This window comes from Ambystoma mexicanum, chromosome 7p (assembly GCF_040938575.1).
Source record: "Ambystoma mexicanum isolate Mex_15411 chromosome 7p, UKY_AmexF1_1, whole genome shotgun sequence".
Classification (NCBI taxonomy): Eukaryota; Metazoa; Chordata; class Amphibia; order Caudata; family Ambystomatidae; genus Ambystoma; species Ambystoma mexicanum.
The window spans coordinates 285,735,683-285,759,163 of record NC_090939.1 but is presented as its reverse complement, the minus strand read 5'-3'; the positions used below and the strand labels follow the sequence as shown (position 1 = coordinate 285,759,163).

The 23,481-nt window shown below is 46.2% G+C and overlaps 1 protein-coding gene across 4 annotated transcripts in view; it reads right to left on the bottom strand.

Moving 5' to 3' along the window:
• Window positions 1-23,481, bottom strand: part of TIAM1 (TIAM Rac1 associated GEF 1) — an 853,394-nt gene that overhangs the window by 265,473 nt on the left and 564,440 nt on the right. For all 4 annotated transcript variants that reach the window (XM_069636354.1, XM_069636351.1, XM_069636352.1 and 1 more), the window contains one exon: window positions 3,744-3,923. In XM_069636354.1, the coding sequence (XP_069492455.1) occupies window positions 3,744-3,923 (180 nt within the window). The remainder of the gene's footprint in view (window positions 1-3,743; window positions 3,924-23,481) is intronic.

Genomic DNA, 23,481 nt, shown 5'->3' with positions numbered 1-23,481 from the left:
TCCTGCGAATGTCTGTTGCAAAAATAACCGTCTTCAAAGTTTCTAAATAAAATAGTCTTTTGAAACAAATGGGCATCCTCTGTCCTTCAATGGAACAATTCTTTTTCTCTTCAGCTACCAACAACTGTCAATTCAGCCCAATGTGGGGAGGGGGTTTCCCAGTTTCATTGAATGTGTATGGCCCCCTCCACTTCACAGGTTGGTGTCCCAGAAGTTCCATTGTAAGAGGCCTCAGTCCAGACAAAAGTCTGCCAAGGTAGCAATTAGCACTTGTGTGTTCTAGCATCTACTGTGGGGGGCTTTCTGTTGCTGGCAACCCCCAAGCAGAAACCTTCTTGGGGCTGATTTCCCCCATGTAGCCAATGCAATTTAATTCCTTATTTTATTTTATTTATTTTTGTTATAAATCAGAATAAAGCCTGTTGAAAAAGATCACCCGTATATGTTCCACAGCACAAGACCCCTTCACATTGCAGGGCCTTATCCAACATACACTTTTAAACAAGTATTTTTCTTTCTTTGCAAAAGTACAATTAAACATGCAGTGGCTGCTGACATTTTCCTTGCAAATCCGTTTTTTCTCTTCCCTCTGAATTCCCACATTGTTTTGTAGACAGAGTTAGTTTCTTGTATGCAGCAATTTGTTTAAACGCAGATGCACTGAAATTGACATAGGCCCAGAGAGCCAGGACCTCTTTGACACATTGAACTTTGATATTTTGTAACCCCAAAAGTAAAGCATTTCCTGTGTAGCTGAAGTAAAGCTTATTTTGATTTCTTCAGAGCTGAACAGCAGCCTGTCATTCAGGGATACTGCGCTTGTCTGCTAGAGTACAATGTGAATGTGGATGGGCATGGCAGGGTCTCATTAATAAAAGTATTGTGATGAGCAACAGAGGAAAAAGAGCATCAGAGCGGCATCATTTTAAATTGTAAATATTTCCCTTTTTCAATGGGAACTTTGGGCTTGCAGCAAAGCAGTGCCAGTTTTTCACTCCCCTTCTTTAGTACATATAAGAACACACTGGGAGGCTTTCTCAGTGTGCCCCCTTGTTCCATCCTGCCCAATATGTGCTTGGCAAGATGGTGCATCCATCTTTTTGTAGTTACAAAACACAGTTTAGACGTGAGCAAGTGGTGCTCAGAGGAGCCAGCACAGACATTTTGCTGCTTCTGCTGAAGTGCAGCTTAGTTATGGAAGGGGAGTATAGCTGAGTGGGTAAATGTATCCCACAAATTACCTGAGAGTCGGGCAGGCAAAGAAAGCATAGCAACGAACTGAGGCATGGGCAGGTGAAACATGAGCTGCTTAGATTCGAATTATAGCCATGACAGGTAAAAGCGTGCAGTTGGAGTCCGGTAGGGAGGGGAAAAGAGGAGGTACAGTGTCAGATGAAGGGAGAAGAATTCAGAGAAAGATAGGAGCAGGAAGCTGACCTGAAGCCGGTGTTTGGGGGTCTATGAAGTTAGTAAGTCCAGCCACTGGAGGTGAATGCAGTCAACATGTAAACGAGATGGTGTACGATGAGGTCCCTCAGACTCGGCCGGACAGGGAGCAGACAGGGGCCTTACAAATGGGCCTTGAAGCCGGGCCAGCATTCGCCTGCCGGCTCGCCGGATTGGTCCTCTCCTTCTACATCTTAACCAATCACAGGTGGCCAGGCAAGGTGCAGAGAGCCCAGCTCAGCACACAAAGAAGGGATCAGCCATGTTGGAAGACCTGATCATGTTAGCCAAAGCATGGTAAAAGTGCTCAAAAGCTGTCCAAGGAGGCAGACGCCGAGGAGCAGATCGTGGCAGCAGTACTTCTGATGTAAAAGAACATATCTCAGTGAAAACGAAAATTTCGGAGCATTCGCTCACAGCGCAACAGACCAACAAAGCCCAGAGGGCTTATCCTTCATTGATGTGTCGCAGGAGAAGGATTCCAGGGCCGCCAGACTAAGGGATGCAGTAGAGAGCCTCTGGGGTCAAAGTAAAGAAGAAACATACCTGAAAGCCCTTACACTAGAGAGGGTAGAAGATTGGAATACAGCACTATAGGAGAGTGCAGTCGCAGTCAGTCAGTGTGGGTGGATGGAGTAGAATCTGGAGGCGGGAAGGTGGACACACATAGGAGACGTTTCCGGGGAAGTGTGGAGGAGTGAGCTGGAGGGCCTGGGACAGTGTCTCGGAGGCTGAAGGAAAGGTCCAGAAGGCAGGGCCACACTGGAGCATGGGAGCTGAAGGAGAGACATAAGAGAAACTGAGGAGTCAAGAGAACGCGGCCTGCTGGTAAGGAGCGGAATGCCTCTGCGTAGTATAGCTCAGTGGCAATGCACTCGTCTTGGAAGCAAGACGACCCAGAGCATCACAGGTTTGAATCCCGGGTCCACGCTTAGAAACTTCCTTGGTATTATGCAGGCTCGGACTGGCCTATAGGGCAATAGGCTCATGACTGAAACAAAAAACAAAAAATGTTTGTGTGGGGCAGTTTTTTGGTCAAAGTGGGCCACTTTTTTGCCCAATTTGGGCCAGTTTGATCAGTTAATCCACTTTGCGGCTAATAGTTTTGAGCAGTGTTGCTAAATAAATAATCTTTAAAATGCACAATTTGCATCACGCTTTATCAAAAAACTCCTCCTTTGTTACTATACAAATAGTGTCACAAAAGGAATGAATAGCCATTTGCAACTGTGGGCCACTTTTTCCATCGGTATCCGAGACAATGTTATGGCCCAGTCCAACACTAGTATTAAGCATGTTATAAAAAACACAATCACAGTTAATCATCCCATGCCTAGGCAAAAATCCAAAACTTGCTTCGCCAATGCTTGTTTGAATGACTCATCATGCCAAATTGCTCCTGCTTTGAAGCTCGATAATGCAAGGAGTAATTAACCAATTCAAGAGTACTTAATTCATCAGCCTTAAAGGGAACGAAGGGCTAAGTCGGCCTTGTCGGAAGTCCAACATGTGACTGCAGATTGTACACAGATGTCCGAGGCAAACCATCCACTTGCGGATCTAACATAGAAAATCCAACATGTTCTATTTAAGCAATATGCCCCGAGCGGCAGGGGCATAACGCAGTATGGTAATGCCCCGGGGCCCATAGTTATAGGCCAGAGTGATTCGGTAATGCCCCTGCCTCTCGGGGCATATTACTATTAGTACCCCCAGCCGCAAGACCGGGGAACTAAAACTAAAAAAACTAAGAAAGAAAATGGCTGCTGGGAAAGGGAAAACAGTCCATTTTCCCTTTCCATGGCGGCCTTCAGGAGCGGACGCGCTGGGAACAGAAGTGTTCCCAGCGCGTTTGCTCCTGAAATAGGAGAAATCAGAAGGCAAGTGGGGTTGGTGGAGCGTGGACGGGGGAGGAAAGGAAAAAATTAAATAAACAAATAAACACATACCAAGTCCCCGGAGAGGGGCGATGACAGCTTCTCAGCCGCTTTGAGCCTCCTCTTTGGCTGAGGGGCTGCCACGCACCCCGCCGGAAACAATGACCGTGGAATCCCGGGCCGAGGGATACCCGGGCCGGGTAACGACTCGGCGAGAGCCAATTAGAATGTGTTTTACATTCTGGTTGACTCTCACCGGGTACTAATATCAAATACCAAACCTTCCCACTGTGACTGAATTGTCCAAAGGCACGAGTAAAAAAAAAAAAAAAACAGGATTTGAGGCTAAACAATCCATTGTTTGACTGCTTAAGTGACAACAGCATCTGCATGACAGATAATACTACGGCGGGAACTTACTTTGACATAGGTGCGCTCCGTCTCCAGCAGCTCACAGATAACCTTGCGCAGTTTGTCGGCGTCTGTTAACTGCTTCATGGTTGCCAACTGCGCGCCCGTGAATTCCTGAGGAGTTTGGCTCAAGTCCGAAGGAGTCATCTCATGCAGACTGCGGCAAAATGCAGCCACCTGTTCCGTACTCTGTCAAAAAAAAAAAATTCTATTTCATCAACCTGCTTTCATACTTGCTTCACCAGTGCGGTCCTAGTCTTATTTATTAGCCAGTGTCCCTGCTAATTACAAGCTAAAAGATATTTGGCTCACTGAGACAAGGAAATTGTTACACTTAGCATGTTCTTTTGGGAAAAAAGGTCACTATACCGTGGGCATAATACAGTGGCACTACATGGAACACGGCCAAATACTGTCACGGTTAGAAAACATATCACTTGGGGTACAGGGAAGCTGTTTGCCATGCTGAGGAAGTGGGTAACAGTGGAGTAACCACCTTGATAATGTGACATGGGGACTCTCCTGTATGATGGATGCCATCTTCCTCATCTTAGACGTATACCCAGAAGCACATGGAAACATTTTAATTTGAATAGTTTATTCCCTCCTTGCTCCCGAATTTAAACAAACATGTGACAGAACATTTTCCAGGGTACAGACCTCCAGAAGGAGAAGCAAACAATAGTTTGCATGGACTGCCACCATTCCGGGATGACGCATTGAACAGTAATGCTAAAATCTAAACATCTCCATCAAGGGGCCTCTGGGAAACTCAATGCACTGATACTTCACTCTTAGAAATGTTTTTCTCTTTTATCAACTTCCCCCATTGGCTTCAATGAAGTCCCACAGTATAACAGCGTTATGTCTGCTTCCCATTTCATTTTTGGGGTAAGATGCCTTTTTTACTCACCCACCAGCTTCACCCGTTTCGTTTGGGGTGTACTGGTTAGTCCCTATCCCTACCAGTGCAGTAAATGTGTCTCTTTGTTCACCTTTTTTGTTTACTGTAGCACAACCTGCTTTCAGTATAGTGCTACGAGGACCTTTTGTATCACTTATCTTTTCTCTTAACATCCCATTACTTTTGTGATGTGCAATGAACAGCCTGGTGGCAGAGAACTGCTTTTTACCTTTTTCCCCACTGCATTATTGTTTTTAACTGCAATGACGACATTTTGAGTACCACGCCCTAAAAATTGCTGCTCCTTATGGTACAAACCATAATCTTTGTACAAACTTCTTTTCCTTTGTTGGCCGTCTTGCTTCCTCTTCAGCTTAGAAATTGCCATACAAGGACATACACTTTTGCTGGAGTCTTGCAAGGGCTCCGGGGCAGTACTTTGTGGTTGAGAACTGGCAAAACTTGTTCGTGGGACTCTCTTGTCCCAATCTACATTTCAGCCAGGGTAAGTCCTTGGAAAATTGTTAGGTTTTAGGCTGGCCCTTATTAGACAGGTTCTGCCTTTTTTGAATGTTGCATGCTCCTTCCATAGGTGGAGGGTGGCATTACCCCTTATCAGAATTCTGATCAAGGGGGAGGACCTGAAGCCATTTGTGATGGCTGACCACAAAATCTAAGACTTTAAAGCCAAAGGACCACCAGCGATCTGCCGGAAGACTGCATTAGCAACCAGCATTTGCAAAGCCCACAACAGCATAATGTATCTCTGGCTTCAAATCGATTGGGGAGAGCGGAACTGGGTGCCTTTCTCCCTTGGACTGGTGGGACCAGCCAGTCTGAATTTGTGTTCTAGCCATTGCTCTATGGTTGGGGATGCCGCTGGGTCTGCATATGGTTTGCACCAGCCTGGAAATGGACACCAGTCCACCTCGTCACTGGTAATTGCTGGCATCCTCACTGGGCTGGAATGCACGAGTGAGAGCAGAGTCAGCCATCACAAGAAAAGGGAAGACCAACCAGTCTACCCAGTTAGGTGCTGTAGGAAGTCCTTGTGGAATGAAGTTCGATATGGCTACATCCTTCAGGGCTCCCTTCCCCTATAGCGGTGGATTGAACTAGAAAGTAGGGGGACCCTGGCTGTAGTCAACCAATCTTGTAGAAACATTGCACTGGAGCAATGAGCCTGGAATAAGGCAGTGAGAACCCCTTCATGGGTGAAGAAGGGTGTAGGGAAAACCCTTAGTCTGGAAAGTCCAATAACCACGCATATATGCATCATGTCCACAATAAAACTTTCCAACTTATGAGCAGTTGTAGTGGGGTTCATTGAGCGATTTCTCACAACGTGGCAAGTTCTCTCCCTCCCAGGTAAGATAGCCTACTAGAGAAACCAGAGACAAGAGCTGAGAGCTTCCTGCAAGCAGTAAATGGGGGATTATAGAAGACTCCCCCCACCCATCGCTTCCAGGGTCCATGTTCATATCAGAGTGACGCGTCTTTCTCTGAAAAGCCAGTGATCCTGCTACTATTAGGGAAACATGAGCAGATTGGAGATGGTTGAAGCCGAAAGCCTTGCCTACTGGCTTCGACTATGGGTGCAATTACTTCGCAGCAGGCAAATGGGTTCGCATTTATGGCATTTCCTGACCTGAGAAAGTAGAAACAAGGCCCTGGGCAAGACGTCCATATAAATCTTGTGGCACAGCCATTTTAGGGTGGTAGCCACCTTTAGTAGCCATTTGCGGTAAATGCAAATGTGCAGGAGAAAAAGATCACAAAAACGGTCCCAAAAAAACAAACAAAATCACAGCTGTCACCGGCTTTACTTGGGCACACGTAACCAAAAACCAATCAGGAAAAAAGTTATTAGGATACAAAGTATCATAACTTCACTGTAAGGTGATAGAACAGGGTTCCCAAATAAGCAAAAAGACTGGAGGGTCCCATAGGAATCTATGGAAGGAAAAAGAGCAAAAAGAAAATGTTTCCTAACACCCCAAGCACACATTAGCTGCAGAACCACTTTATCAGGGAGGCGCAATACCAGCTTCGTCTGAAGACCCAAAAACAGCATGTTACTTTTTCGGTTTGATTCAGATTTGGCCTTTTGGTTTTCTGAAAATGCTGGCGATCAAGAACAACCAATGCGTAGGCTGCAAAGTACAGTCCACGTGATGAACAAAACTGTAAAGAAAAAAGCAAGGAACATTCTGTTTCCTCACAGATTAACACTCCAAAGGTGCCACTGTCAGGATATGTATTTTTAGCAAACACTGATCATGAAAACAATGCTGCATAACTTTAGCAGTCTAATTTAGCTACAACAGTGTCATTTGTGACTTTCGGCGAACACCAAGAAAGCATTGCCATTAAGGGAGAGAAACGCTCCGGAGGAGAGAATGCCTGCCCTACACTTCTTTACAGGATGTTTCTGTCATGCTAAAGGCAATGATGAGGAACACATTGTATGAGGGTGGGAGGAGTTCTCAATTGGTGCTGTCTCGCATTCAGCTTTAGGAAATGGAGAAAACTATACACTAAGATATTAGCAAATAGACTTACCCATATGCTACCAAAACTAATAGGATACAATCACAATCAGGCTTTATACCATTAATGCAAACATTTGATAATATGCACAGAATAGCCCACCTAATAGAAAAAAATAGGTCGAATGGTCCCTGCTGTTCCGTATATTAGAATACATGGTATTCGGGGAGAAATGCATTCAAATGGTGTGAGCTAACTATAAATCACTGGGGATTTGCATCACCCTTAATGGAACAGTTACAGAGAAAGTAACACTGGGACGGGGCACTAAACAAGATTGCCCCCCCCCCCACCCCATCACCACTGCTCTATGCTATCTACCTAGAACCTTTACTGGTTAAAATTCAAGAAAGAGACCAGCTCAGTGGAATAGAAATGGCGGGAGAGCCACATACAGCAATAGCATTTGCGGATGATATGCTGATAGCGTTGACAGATCCAGAACAATCACTCCCAGTACTAATGAAGGAATTAGATAAATATGGGGCGATATCAGGGTTAAAAATTAACAGGCAGAAATCAGAAATCCTGAACCTTTCGGAAGACCAGGAAGTGATGTATAGGTTGGGAACAAAAATGCAAAAAAGAAACGTGGAAAAGGGTATATCATATTTAGGCATAACCCTCACAAAAAAGAAAGGGCATCTGTAAAGCGCAAATTACCTGCAGCTACCAGACAGAATCATGCTCGATCATGTGAAATGGAACCCCCCCTCACAGTATCATGCTGGGGGAGACAGACAACGGTAAAAATGATGGTTCTACCAAAGTTACTATACTACTTTCAAGCATTGCCCATCAGGGTCCCAAAGACCACCTTTAAGTCTCTCAATAAGGCAATATCGTCATATCTGGAAGAAAGATTTCCCCCCCCCCCCCGGCCCCTCAGAGTAGCAATGTCCACGTTAACAGTTCCAAAAAATAAGTGGGGGGGCTAAACCTTCCACATTTCTATAAATATTATGAGGCAGCAAAGACACGGGTCATGAGAGAACGATCAGCGGACGGGTTTACACAAAATATGGACAAGACAGGATAGGGCAGTAGCGGATCACCCGTCTCGGGGCTTATGTGGCTAAATAAACAAACTAGACACCCTAATGTGAAGACTAGTGAAATAATAGGGGTGGAATCAAGGGACTGGGCAATAGAAAGGGGTGCTCGCAGTGAAACCAGCCCCATTTTATCAGATGTTCGGGAACCCGGAATTTCAACCTGGAATGGAAAAAGGGGCATTGAAGAAATGGGAGGAAGGAGGCTGTAAAAAGATACAAGATATGCATCAGGGACATACCCTTAGGACGTTCGAGGAATGTGTTCAAGAACTCGGTCCGACAGAAAATGGCAGGTTTAAATTCAACCAAATGAAACATTGGCCGACTACCCAAACCATAAAGGAAGCAGCAATGAGACAACGGACACCATTTTAAAATATGCAACGAACCACACTGGGTCAAAGAGTTTCGTTTCAAACCTTTATAGATTTCTGAATGAGCAGGGAGAAATTGTTCAATGGAACTATCTGAAAAAATGGGGAAAAACCTAGGGGAGACAATCTCAAAATAAATCAGTGGGAATACCTGTGGGGAGCCATCCCAAAATGAACGTGTTCCATTGAGGTGAGAGAAATGTGGATTAAAATCCTCCTACAATGGCACTAAACCCCTGAGAGGATCCATGTGATGTTCCCCCAGGCTTCCGATCAACGCTGGAGGGGATGTAAAACAGTAGGGAAGTGCAAACATTTGGAGGGAATGTCCAGTGTTACAACCATTTTGGGAAGGGGTGCAAACCCAAATGCAAGGGATATTCCAGGGAGTGGGACTGTTGGGGGAAAAAGATCTGGTTGTGTGGAAAAAGATCTGGTTGTGTGCAATGTGGAAGCCAGGGTCGAAAAAACACCACAGAAACAGGGGTTCATGATCCTATTAATAGCAGCTTGCTTGGTGATAGCGCAACAATGGAAACAACAAACGCCACCCACACTCCAAGACTGGCTATAGAAAGTTTGGAACTTTGTATCACTGGAGTGGGAAACATATAGACTCCAGAGAGGCCAAGGGGGATTAAAAAAAGACTGGGGGTCAGTATTGAGCTAACGACAAAGTGACTACATGGTGAAATGGTGCCCACACTAGATTAGAATACTGGACATGGTGGGATCCTAAGAGAATACAGATTACCAAATGGATGGCCTATGCTTCTGGCAGGGAGAGGGCGAGGGGGTTGACTGTTGAATTAACATGCTGGTATTGTACAATAAAAAAAAACAATACAAATATGTGGGGGGCGAAATGGAGAACGTCTCTTTGGGCTGCCTCCTTGGTGGACAGTCAGTCCTGCAAAGGTTGTGCAGGTTTGCCTTCATTTCAGAGCTGGCCTGTAATAACTCCCAACCTTAGGTGAATGATTTGAGGCCGAATAGCCAGAAACCTATAGCTATCTCGCTTGAGGTAGGACTATTACTGTATGAAAACATTAGGGGTATCATTACACTTTCACTCCGGTCAGAGATGACCTGGGATTAAATTGACATTCTTTAATCTACCATTTCTCAAAAAACTAATCTTCTACAATGGTATTCCCTTCTACCAAATACATATTGAAGAGACTTGTCTCCCTTTTCCCAAGAACAGGAGATTTTCTATTTTCCCCAAGGTTGTTGTTGCCATAGGGTTGGGTAATGTGGAGTTGCAGAAATCTGTCTTGGTGGTATCGCAAAGCCAACTGGACTACACGAAGAATGCAGCTGATGGATACTTTTCACAAGCTTTAGTCAGGATTGTGTACCATGTAGGGTGTCTCAAAATGGGTCAGAATGGCATAAGTCCTAAATTCAAAAGGGATCTCCAAATGTCTTGACTTGCTCCCTCCCGGTCTCTTGGATAGAATTTCATCATTCAATAGTGTCTTGGTGGATGATTGGACCTCGCAGAGAAGCAATTTCGGCAGACCTTATCACCAAGAGGTCTCGTACTTTTACTCATTGTTGCAGCTCTATATTCTTTTTGAGCAATTCACTGTGTCTCCCTGAGGTGAGGTCGGTTTAGGGCAGTAGTCTTCAAACCTTTTTGGCCTGGAACCCACCCCCTGAGTAATATGTGGCAGGCCGGGCCACCCAAAAATGCCAAATGGACAGTATATACAAATGGCTATGAACTATTGCGTGCTGTCACTGCACCCTACTCCCAGTATAGTCCCTGGGCTCCTCCACACGTTCCCATTACAGTCGCTGGGCTCCCTCATTCCACTCCTACCCAGTCCCTGGGCTCTCCTCACCTATTCACAGTCCCTGGGCTCTCCCCACCCTGCTCCCAACACAGCCCGAGGGCCAGTGGGAGCTGGTGCATTTTTTAAGTGCAGAGGCATAAATATTTCCCAGAAAAATGGCATTGCGACCGAGCGCAGTGAGGGAGCCCGAACCAATCAAAGTGGGGCTCGGGGGGTCCCACCCCCCGTGAATTCTTTTTAAAATAACAGGTCAAATTGTTGCACTTTAGAGAATACTTTAAGAAAAACTGGTAAAAAGCAAAACAGTTTGCAATTGGCACTGGGGGGCCAAGGAGGAAAGCATGTTATTTGTCTGGACATTTATGATGGATATCCAGTAAAATAAAATACCATCCCTGTCCCCTCGGCTCAACAACGCCTCAAAAGGAGAGCTGATTTTGGCAGGTGGTTAGGGGGATTGTGCAACAACAGCATTTTTAAAATACCTTTGTTGTACAACCCTCCTTCCGCCCCTTACCCCCCACTCGCCAAAATCAGCTCAACGGACCAAAACAAACACACACAAAGCAATCACGCTATCATTCATAAAAGCATCCATCGCCATACACTAGCGCATTACACAAGCATACACGCATCCATACACATATTTAATCAAAATATAAATGAACATAAACATACCTTCTGCAGGGGCCTGCGCGTGGGTGCTGAAATGCTCCAGGTTGCTCTGTCTTCATGTGCGAGGAGGCACAGGAGCTCCCCATCGCACATACGACATGCAATGCCCCAGCCAGCATGTCAAATGAGCTATGCAAGGCTAGCGAAGCAAAACACCCGGAGCCTATCATGGCACCGTGAGCATGTGCAGCTGGGGAACTGAACTGTCAAGGCGAAATGGTGTTAACGCTTGACAGTTCAGCCAGCCCAGAAGCACTTCCTCAGCTGGAAAAAGCAGCTGAGTCAGTGCCCAGTGTTTCACTGGGCTGGCTCCTCCAGTCCTCCATAATGGATGAGGGGGCCACTGGATGGATGCCCCCCTCTCCCATTATGGATGAGCCGCCAGGCTCGGACTGGCCTATAGGGCAATAGGACAATGTCTGTACCAAAAAAGGAAAATTCTAGCGTAGGCCAGTCAAAATGGGCCACTTTTCTGGCCAATGTGGGCCAGTTTGATGAGTTACTTCACTATGAAGCTAGTAGTTTTGACCATTGTTGCTGAATAAATATTCTTTAAATATAACAATTTGCTTACATTTGAACAGAAAACACCCCCTTGGGTACTATTCAAACAGTCTAAAGGAATGAATATCCATTTGCAACTGCGGGACACTTTTTCATTGGTACCGGAGATAGTGTTATGGTCCAGTCCGACCATGTGAGCCGCCCCTACCCATTTCCTCCAATCTAAAAAAACATTTCATGCAGGGCTTTCGCGGCCCCCCCTTTCTCCCTTCGGGATGGGGTGCGCAGCACAGTTTGAAGACCTCTAGTTTAGGGTGTCCTTACCGAGCCAGTAATCACTCATGCCTAAGGACCCGACACTAGAACCCGCCTTTAGCCATCAAGCTTGCTGATCTAAACTCCCAGACGTCCCAACACATGCTCCCTTCTCCTCCCAATTCTCCTAGACAAAATAAGGTTTGTGTTGTCTTTTTCTCCATCTAGAACTCTCCCACTCTCCCAATGCCTCCCAGTGACTTCCTATTCATTCTTCTCCCCTCCAACTGCCTCTCCTTCCAACTTTTCTGCTTTCGTCTCTTCTGGTGGTTTTCCATTTACCAACTCCAACCTAGTCTGCTTTTGTCATTCATCATGGATAACTCAGACTTTCTTGTTGTCTTACCCCTCATGCAACCCCGACATCTCCATTGCTAACTCAATGCTCGTCTACTCCAAACTCCCATAGCACTTTTTCCTTCTATGATCTATTATAGCAGTTCTCACCACCCCCCTGGTAGCACTTGCAGCTGGCTGTGAGGATCTTCCCTGCTCTGGCATTGATTGGGCCATATGGGCTTCACAGGGGAGTCAGATGTATCTGGCTTCAACCCAATGTAGAATGAGCCCCCAAAATGCTGGTCTTCCATCTAGGATCCGTCAGAATTGCAAATGTGCCCCGGGATGCACACACAGAGCTCATGATCAGAGCTTGCAGGACCCATATCCGCGGTTATCTCTCTGCAGTAGCAGCGAGTCCATCTAAGATGGATTAAAGTTTGGTAAGCTTTGGAGTGATATCACTATAGGCCAAATACAATGGGTTCAGGCTGAAAAGGCCACCGGATTTCAATACAATATTCTGAGTCGCTTCTTTAAAGGCCAGTATCAGCAGCATGAGCAATGTGATGGTCCCCTGCCCCCAGTGTTATGGGGGAGATCTGCGGAGGATACTCATATTACCTCATGTAGCGGTGGTGCGGCCAAGTAAACAAACCCCCACCCCATTCGAGTTACCCCCATGCACACATTAAGGCCCAAGCAGGGGACAGCATCAAAATGGGTAAATGTAAGATTTAGTAGAAATGACCCCCTGTTATCACATCTAAGACAAAGCCATCAATTGGTGTTTCTTGGCAATGACACCCCCAAAAGGTATAGCATTTCCCCTCTGCGCTCATAACACGGGTGCTATGCTTTTCTTTCCCCGCCTGTCTTTGAAAACCAACTGTCAGAATGATTGTGTGATTAAGCAAGATGATGTAGGACTTCAACCTAAAGGTCCCACCTTCTTGGCCCCCTTGCTATCCCCCTACAGACATGAACCAGAATCATATGAAATGTCGTAGATTGAAGAGGACCACCCCCCCCAAAATAAAAACCCGACTATGAAACTGATTGCGGTCACCAAAATGTGTTGCATACATAGTGGACCTGCGTCTCTTTTATTTTTGCATCATCTATAGCCCCATCTCCTTACCAATCCTTCTGAACGCCCTTCCTACTCCATGAAGCAACTTATATGAATTATGTACATTAATGAAAATAAACAAAAAATTAAAATGAGCACACAGAAACTGGAGCCTGCCCCTTTTAAACCAGCATAATGCAAAGAAAGTGGGAGAAAATTAGAAGTAAACCAACGGAATTATTACTTCATTTCTAGGTCTGCGTTAGTTGGCTGAAACAAGTGGCACATAGAGGATTGTTGAGAGCATTATCAGTATACCAAACCCAGAGCTAATTGCAGAGAGGTCAGCCACCATCTTATTTCCTAGCAGTTCAAGAGAGTATTTAACGAATGGCACCACATCAGTGCATTTGGACACAGCAGGGCATGTGAAATGTAAGTGGCCAAGATGGTGCCTCATATCCCCCACCAAAGTGGATTATTCAAGATGAATTACATTTCCTAGCTACTATGAGGGTGCTCACTACCCTACTAGGAGGTCCGACGCATTATTGTGGATTACATTTCTATGGATTCTGGACGCTCTCATTTCTTTCTGCATAAATTGCAGCAATATATAAAGTGCACACTCTGCTAATGTATCCAGAATGACTTTCCTACTGAATTATTTTCTTTTTTATCATCTCTCTGTGCCTAATTGACATTTGAGGTTACACTTGTATTGTCCTTTAGGAGCTGACCTGATGGAAAAGCCCTACTTAGGCAGCTATGTGAAACACTACAAGGATGCATGCAAAGCCTGACAAGTCACACGTGCCCCATTATTCAATGCATACTTGATACATGTACAACATTATTAGAAAAGCCAGGTTGATTACATTCATTTGACGCCTCCCGTGTGATGTATCAGCCCCATCTTCCCCTTACTTCACCGCTTCCCTTTCCCTTTCCTCCGCAGACTACAGTCTGGACAGCTTGGGTGGGAGCACAATCCACCAGATTCCACAAAAGCCACAGCACTTTGAGGCCACTGAGGTGGAGCTATGGAGCAGTAGACACGATTTCTAACATAACCGACTACTGCTATTAAAAGACAAACCATCTAATTTAATTATTTAAACTGAAACAAACCGTCTCAACAAAATGACCACTCTCTGCCAATTTCCCACAAGGGGGAGGGAGAGAACTACCTTCCCTCTTGACCAAGATGTCCCCGACCTGAGCCCTACTGGCTGCAAGGCATGGAAAAGTAAACTGAAAAGAGCTACCGATCAGCCCTTGTGTAGTTGAACTAGATCAACGCGCCTAGAAACACTTGTGTACAGGCGTGTTATAAATGCCATATCATAAATTATGATATGGTATGTATAGCCTGCCTCAACCTCCTGCCCGATTCCTCCAGGTGACTGGTGAGCACGCTCCACACTGGTGCAGCAGAGTTGATGTGACCAGGTGACCCATCTTGTTCAGCTCCTAGTCTGCCTGGTTGAAGCAACTAATATAGATACTGCAAAGTCAAGCTGATCTCTGCAAAGGAGGCTAGGAAAAGAGCTGCTCTGGTCGCTGGAGCAGGCCCGAACATCTGCTCCAGCCCTTGGAACGCCACCAGAGACGGCTCTCCTGCTTCTTGCTACATAATGTGAAGTGCCAGCATGAGGACGTCGTGCAATGTGCTGGCATCCCACTACCACTCTAGGATGAGGAGGAAGGTGGCCACCACTTCCTCCTCAAGCCATCTCCTGGTCACCCCTTACAAATTCTGCCAAGGGCACAAAGGGGCCCATGAGGGATGCTCTGGTGGACGAGGGATGAACGAGTTTGGGCAGAGCTGCACCGTGTGGGCACAAAGGGAAGCCGCCCTATCACCTGCTGGAAATAGCACAACTTGGCATGGCAGGTTGGGAAGGAGAACGTCTATGGATGTTGCCTGTTTCCAGAGGTGCAGTCTTCATTGGGCAGGAAAAGCTCACCATCACCCATTCTGAGGTTTGTGGCAAAGGGTGCATACTGTGAAGAAAGCACATTTTTTATTGGGAGGCGCAGCCTAGTAACAGAGGGTCCTGAAAGCGCACTTGTTCCACATGACAGTTGTGATGGACGAATCACATTTTATAGCAGCAGGGAGGTAGGTTACAACCCCCCTGGAGACGCTGCTTTGAAAAAATATGCAGAGAGCCCTGGTAAGCACCACAAAGCACTCCATCTGATAGGCCGCACACTCTCTTCCAGAGCTTTTCTCTTGGGAGAGAGGGGTCAAAGGCAAGTCACATGCCTGCAGAGTGAGGTGGCAGTTCCACTGTGCCTGGTTGGCTTCTGAAGAGTAGGCTTAGCGCCTGGTGCTGCGCTGCGCTCCCTGTGCTCTTTAGCTCACATTTGCAGTGCTGCAGATTGTGGGGTGCAACCTCTGGGAGTAGCACCTCACAGTGCACCCTCGGAGGCTCTGTGACTTCCTCCCAGTGCAGGGAAAGGTGCCATATCGAGTAGCACTGACAGCGAGGAGCCGAGTATTGACTGCAGAGGTTGCATGCCAAAAACTCAAACGTTCCGTTTGCTGCATCAGCTGTTACCAGGTAGTTATGAACGTAAGGCCTATTAAGAGAAGGGCACAAGATGAAGGCACGTCATGCAGATCCCATGCGTCTTATCTGGAGAGCAGGGCTTGCTGCCACGTCAGGCCAATATCTGCCCAGCTCAGCAACGCGTCCTCTCTCCTCACACTCACAGAGGAGACCTAGAGCTTCACCTCAGCAGAGGGTGGCACCTGTGATAGAAATATCTGACAGATAAACTTGCCATGCATGGGTTCAGGAGTCTGTCTCCCCAAGCTGGCGGCGAGTTAAGCCATACTCTATGGAACCCGTCTGCAAACACTGCTGCTCCTCACACGATTTCTTACAGTGATAAAATCACAGACCTGGAAAGCAATGCATACTAGGTCTACATTTCAACATGGTTTACTGCGGGTTAGCCGCCACAGCATCTCTCGCCAATTCAGCGTCAAGGAGGCAAGAAGCGATTAAAAACATGAGTTATTTGACTGGTTTACTCCAAGCTCAATAAAGTGTAAGAGAGGCTCCAAAAGGACACCGATAACTAGGACTAAATTAACAGGGCAATGATGTTGCCACCCACAATCCACATCACAGATGTAGACACATAAACACACACGCACGCACATCGTTCTGACCAATTGGCTAGTCTGCTCTTTACATTCCAATGAACGGGTTGATATTTAGGTGGAACACCACAACTTGACATTTATTTTTCAAGGGGGTCGGGGGGATTGCTTGCCTGGGAACAGTCCTTCTCACTGTGTATCCCAACTACACTCCAAGCCCGGCCAGAGCCAGTTTCTTTTCACCAATGATAGGATGATATGATAGGTTATTTATAACGCGCTTAATACCCAGAGGTTTCTAAGCGCAGACCCAGGGATTGTCCCGTGTTGTTCCGTGTCGTCTTGCTTCCAAGGTGAGCACTCTGCCCCTGTGCTATCCTCCCGAGACCTGCCCCGATTTTTCCTTCTCTACCTCTCTCACCCCTCTTTCTTTTCTTACTCGCCTCGAACCGAACAATGCTTTAAAGCGCTAAAGGGAAAACCTACATACAAACCTTCACATTTAATATGCTTGAAAACAGAATTTTGGCTTTGTCTCACAGCTCATATAAAAGGCATCTTTGTTGATATAAAAAAGTTAAACCTCTCATTCGTTTATGTTTTGTTCTAAGATGAACCCCATTGCTACTTTAAAAGAGCAGAAATGCTTGGCCTATTTTTTAATTTTACATTTTTAACACAATTACAGTATCTTTGAATTCTAAATGGCACTACTTTGTCTCAGATTAAACGTGTGATTTTTCTGAAGATATGATAGTCAACTTTCCTAACAAGTAGATACAGTTCATAAGGGGACCACTCCCTGGAAACGGCTCCAAGGTCTGCGGGGAGTCAGGAATGAGACGCAGACTTAAGTCATTTTGGTGGTTATAGACTTCAATGAAATAATACGGGTTTGAAAAATGCCTCACTGTCCCTACTTCTAAGAGGAATTTCCCTACCTCAAACATAACTAAGGATCTGTCCAATGTCAAGACGTCCAAACCAAAACTGTTCTGTGTCCAAAATACTTTCCTCGCTCTCACATTCTACAGTAACTCTACTGTGTAAAGGGATATGGTTGTTATTCTTGAAAGATGTACACATTTTCAAGTTCAAAGGAAATATAAAAAGGTACTCCACACAAAGGTTCGCAATGGTTAAAGTTCACAGTTCCAGGGGATGGCTCCTTTTCCCAGGTTGCTGTTCATGGCTTCTTAACTCCAATAGGCATACAACTTCCTTGGAGTTTTCGTGGTAAATAACAAAAACACCTTTGTTTTATAGCACATGTTTAGATGTCAGTTCAAGCTATACATAAAACCAGGTATGTTTTGCTGCCAGGTTCTTTTCCCCTTCAATCGACCTTTCCTCGCTGGTTTGGATTTTACCTGGTGTACTCCTGTGCCAGGACGGCTTGTTTTCTACAATTTGGAGACTTGAGCTTTGGCCTGGTATACTCTCCTGCCAGGGCTTTCAACCTTCACTTTTAGACTTGTGCTTTGCCTAGTATACTCTCCTGCCAGGGCTTCTAACGTGTTTCACATTAAACACACTAGCAGACTTATGTAGTTGCAAAAGGTGGAGGTTCTTCCTTTTGCCTCCCTTTAACCTCTCTCAGGCTTTGCTCATCTTGGTTACGGGTCCCAGTCCCAGACCCATAACTTTTACAGCTTTGCAAATGTTCACACGGTGAGAGGTCCCACCCCCCCCCCCTTTAACCTCTCTCAAGCTTTCATTCAATTCTCAATTAGCATCCTTCAGTAACGGTGCCGAAGTGGCCTAGTGTTCCTCTCTTTCTCTCCAGGACTCACTGGCTTTCTGAAGCACTACTTGGGTCCCTCGCTGTAAACCAGGGCTGGCGTCTTGGTGCTCTGTCGCCAGTTTGCAGGTCCACTGTCTCTCACCGGCCTCCACATCCTTTGCGATTCCTGCCTGGTGTCTAAGCCTCTCTCTGTGTTCCTTGGGCTGAGGCGCTTTTTACGGTTCCCGTGACCACTGACCAGACTTGCTTTCTGTCTCTAATGTGGTCCCAGTGGGGCACTGCGGATATTGCAGCTTTCCTCAACCTGCCTTGATCCAGTCGGCTTCACAGGCTTCCCCACAGTGGCTCACCAGTCCCTCTTTCGTCCTTGAGCGAATGCCAGTAGCCCAAGAGGCTTCCCTCTACTTTATTCAGATTCCGCCTTTTAAATCTCCAGGCACCTGTCAAGTGCTTGTAACTACTGGAGCACATTCTACAGTTCTCAGCATTGTGTATCTGCATTACTCCCTTCAGGCTTCTTGTCTCAGTATTTTGATATGTAGGGATATGTACTTACCTAGGTTTTCTTTTGACATGATGATACTGGAAGAGGTCTTTATCAAGTTTTATAGATAATGGAAGCGAACGTTTACAATAAGCCATTAAGGCTTGGGATACAGAGGGAACATCCCTAAAAGGGAAAGGAGGGTATGTGCCTTCACCTGACAATGTGACACCATAGCCACCCACAGGGTCAGGATCAGGTTGTGGCTGCAGTTGGCTGGCCACATGGGGGAAGCCACCCCACGTCCCCAGGGAAAGAAGGGAGGACATTGACAGATTCATCACAGGTCCCACCGAACTCCAGACCCACCCCTTGAATTCACAGTGTCGAACCCAAAATGTTAGGCTATATTATGTTATCAATAGTTTATACTGTGCATATCAACGCAGTAAAGGTCTCAAAGCGCTGAGCCTTGTCCGTGCAGAGGCAAGTCTGACCTCTCCAAGAGTCGCAGCCAAACCGTTGTCTGCGGTGAAAAGGAAACAGTACAGGGGAAGAGTGGGAAATATCATGGAAATAAAAGCATATAGGCTTAACTCATATCAGATGCCTGCTGCTACAACATCAGGAAGCAGCCCCCGGCAAGCCTACTCTGAGGCTACAGGTGCCGAGATACATGAGGCAAGCCTTGCTGGGTTAGCACACCTTGAAACAGAGCATCTGTTCTATTTACAAATGGCCACCGGGGATTCCCAACGACCACACTGGGTTTGCCTTGTCCATCGACCCACCTCCCACAGCCAATGATTGGCCCTGTAGGCCTTCTCTTGGTGGTACCATGGAGAGACGGCAGGTGAAGCCAGCCCCCCTCCAACGGCACCCTTTAATTTATTTTTAAATGCGTTTATTATTATTCACAAACAGCAGGTGATTGCAACAGTCATCAAGAAAACAGTGAATATACAGCACATGGTTAAACATATGACCGAATGCGAATAAAGTAAACAAAACCAAAACAAGAACAACAAAAGAAAACAACGAATTAAATTAACTCTCCAGGCATGTTAACTAGGTTCTAATACAGAGGAAATGGATTCAGTCATTACAATGGTGGCAGTGCTTCATCTTGGGCTCTGCAGGGTGGGAAACAAGGTGACAGTTGAACAAGTTCTGGTCAGGTTCGTAGGGGGGTGGTGGTGCAGTAGACTCATATTTACACATGGTGAACACAATTAGCAGGTAGAAGGATGCTCACGGTGGCTTGTCATCGGATGGGTGGAACATATTGAAAACAAGCATTTTCCAGGACTCCGATTCCCCAAGGGTAGCATCTAAACAATGTAATGATCTAGCCCACACCTTAGTCTTGGCTTCACTCTATATTTCAAGCTCGCTGTACCACGGTTTGTATCGTGGGCGCTGCGCTGATTTCCAGGACATAGTAATGCAACGTTTAGCAAGAATGCAAGCCAAGTCCATAAATGTAATATTATGCTTAAATTTGCCGTTCCTGGGATATGAACTGCGGAGGCACTCTGTCGAACACCAGTCGTGTATAATAACACTTGCCATTTTGCAAGCTTGTTCAATGTGGGAGTAAAAACCTTGCACATTCACAGAAGTCCAAAACATGTGGATTAGATCTCCGTCATCCTGGTGACACCAGGGGCAGGTTGGGTATTTGCATTTGTTGAATTTAGCCACTCTGCTGGGGTCATGTATGTACAATGGGGCACATTTATTTGAATTAGTTTAAATCTAGCGTTCGAAAAACCGAGCATCCGTTCCCATTCCATAATAACAGTTGCCAGGTGGCCCAGAGGGTAGGGCCGGTTCAGCAAGCAGCCACATAATCTGGACACCGGCCACCAACTGTCCTCCAGGGCATACATCAGTGCCAGCAGTTCAGTTTCTTCTGGCTCAACAAGCCACCCGCTCCACTTGCATTGAGCCACACCCATCACGATCATGTACCTAAGGAATTGCCCCTTGGCAGGCCAGTTTGTTGGGCTAGGCTGTCCAGGTCATTACATGTACCATTTTCATACATATCTCCCCATGTGAAGATACCCCCATTCCTCTCAGCACCTTGCAGCATTAAAATCATCCCTATTCTTACACACATCAGCCACTATCAGGACATAAGGCGAGTAGGGACAAGATACCCAAAGTAGTTCCACGCTCTGAACCATATCTTCCTGCCCAATTCCACAAGTAGTGGTAAGAAGTTCATGTAGTTGGTTGGGAGCCACAGCATGTCTTAAGGCAGGCAGGGGCCACCAAATGCTTGAGTAGCAGCGTTTCAGAAGTGATATCATCGGATAACCATTTCATTACAAAGCTCAGCTGGGCTGCCAGGTAATAAAAATCCAACTTGGGTAGTTGCACATCGCCTCCACTATATGGCAGGCACAATATGTAAGAGCAAGATTGTGTCGGGCTGGGCCCTACAGAAATCCTCTAATCAATGGGTCTAATAGGTGAAAGAAGGGGGCTTTAATGTAGTAATGAACATTTGTGAAGTAATACAGAAATCTAGGGAGGACGATCATTTTGATGCTTGTTATTCTACCCAAGATTGAGAGCGGTAATCAGGACCAAAATGACAGACTTTTTAAGACCCTTCATCACCCCAAAAGTGTTGCGGATATGTGCGTATTCCGGTGTATGCATGATTTTAACGCATATTTAAAAAGAGCACACCTCTCACAGGAGCACCAGGTCTGCTAAGGCGGTTTCACTCACCCTACCAAGACCGGCAGTATCCCGTGCAGAAAGGTGCCTCTATATATCACAGTAAGCTGCATTAGCCGCCTCAAAGCAGGATCTGGAAGGATCACAGTGGGTGCATGGTATAATCACAGCCTTACCGCATGAGCTCCGGCCATGCCCCCCTCCTCACCCCCACCAAGGGCACACTTTAAGCATAGTGTACCCTGTCTGGCCATGGCCGCTTGGACTGCCCTTCCGTTACTGACCATTGCTTCAATGGCGGTGCTAGAAAAAAACAGCATCCATCCACGTGCGGTGAAGAGCGTGAGCTTTTTCCTTGATAATCTGATGACTACATCTACCAGAAGCCCTTGCAGCAGAAATCATCATTGATCATCATCACCTGCACTTGCTGCGAGCTGCAAGTTAAGACTGCCTCCCTGATGACATGTAAGAGCACAGAAACCGGTCGGAGGAGAACACCAGTGGCTGAAAAGGTTGTGCAGGGAACTGGAGTGCGCCCCTCTCCTCGTTTTACCATATTTCCAGGATTTTGAAGGGTGGAATCTTCAAGACCTGATAGGGTGCTGCAGTCGGTTCCTGTTTTGATTTCAGTGCTTCTAACTTTACCCTTGCTAACCCCGTACTAGCTATGCTCCCATCACCAATGCAACTCACCGCGACCTACAGCCGACTTGTCCATTACTTCGTCTGACTTATTTCAGCCCATCGATGCTCAGGCAGACGTTTGTTCCACTGCACCTTTCCCATCCAGCCTGCACACATATCGTATGCAACTATCCCCCCATTTCTAGTCGCCGGCTGAAATATGGCTTCTGTTGGCTCGCCCAACCGATGCTACCCTGACCGAATGCCCTCTCACCCTGGTGTGACTCCAGCACCCCTGGCGCGGCCTTTCCTGGGAATTACAGTATTGCTGATGTTATTTTGCATTTTCGCCTTCTGCAAGACCTTGTTGTTATCACTGCCTAACTGTGCGGCTTTCATCTCTGCTACCTTGCATTTACCTCTCCCTTTACTATCAACTCCCTGCATGTCACTGATGCATCCTGCCACTACACCGTGCCTCACTCCAGTATGTTACGTTGTACTAATTTCTTTTACCCAGAATAAATAACTTGCAAACATCACAAGCTGTCCATTGGACCTGGTACCAGGCGCCCATTCTGTACCTTTTGCGCTTCATTACTTATAACTTGTTTTGAACCTCATTCATCTTGCAGCCTTGCACTGTGTATGTACTTGAATCTGCCTACTACTTACCCGATTTCACCTACAGCCTTGACCTGTTCATGTATTCTGAACTTGTTGTAACATACCGGACATGACCTGCAGCATCGCGCTGGAGACTTAACTTAACCTGCCTGTAATATACCGGATTTGACCTGCAGCCCTGTACCTGTAACATACCTGCAATGACCATGCCACACCTATTTTGTCATCCTTGTTTGTTTACACACACGACGTAGCCCCCGCCCCATGAGGCGAGGCTTTGCCAGATTGTGCCTTCACACTTATTTTGCCATTCTTGTGTGCTTACATACCTGAAACAGACCCCCCCTCCCCCACCAAGACGCTGGAATTCACTAGAGCGTGTTCTCGATACACCCTATGTGTGCAACACGTTGCTTGGTCTTGCACCTGTGGACTACGCTTTTGCACTTACTGTATGTATGCATTCATTGCCATCTACTGTTTTTCTGTTAACTCTCAATTCCTGTACAAGCGCTGATATACCTCCGGGTCTGGGCGCTATGCAAATGCAATAAATAAAGGGGGAAAAAAACATAACTGAGTGATAGTGATGGTTGGGATGTATCCCTAGTTTTTGACCAGAAGAAAAAAAAATGAATCAAGAGAAGGGTTGAGTGCGTCCCTTATTGGCCAGCATAACTCATGGATGGAAATGGTAGTGTGATGGTGATAATAGGTTAAGTCATGCTGTTAAAGGCATGATCAGCTAATGACGTGTCGCCATGGAAATGGCAGGACGCCCCTTTCCTCAATAAGTATAAACAGACCGTTTCACAACACACAGCAGCAGATTTTCGATTCCATTCCTCTCTCTGTGTTACTTTGAGTATTCTGTGACCCATTTCTGTGCTCTGGTCAGCTACCTTCGCCGCCTGTAGCCCGTG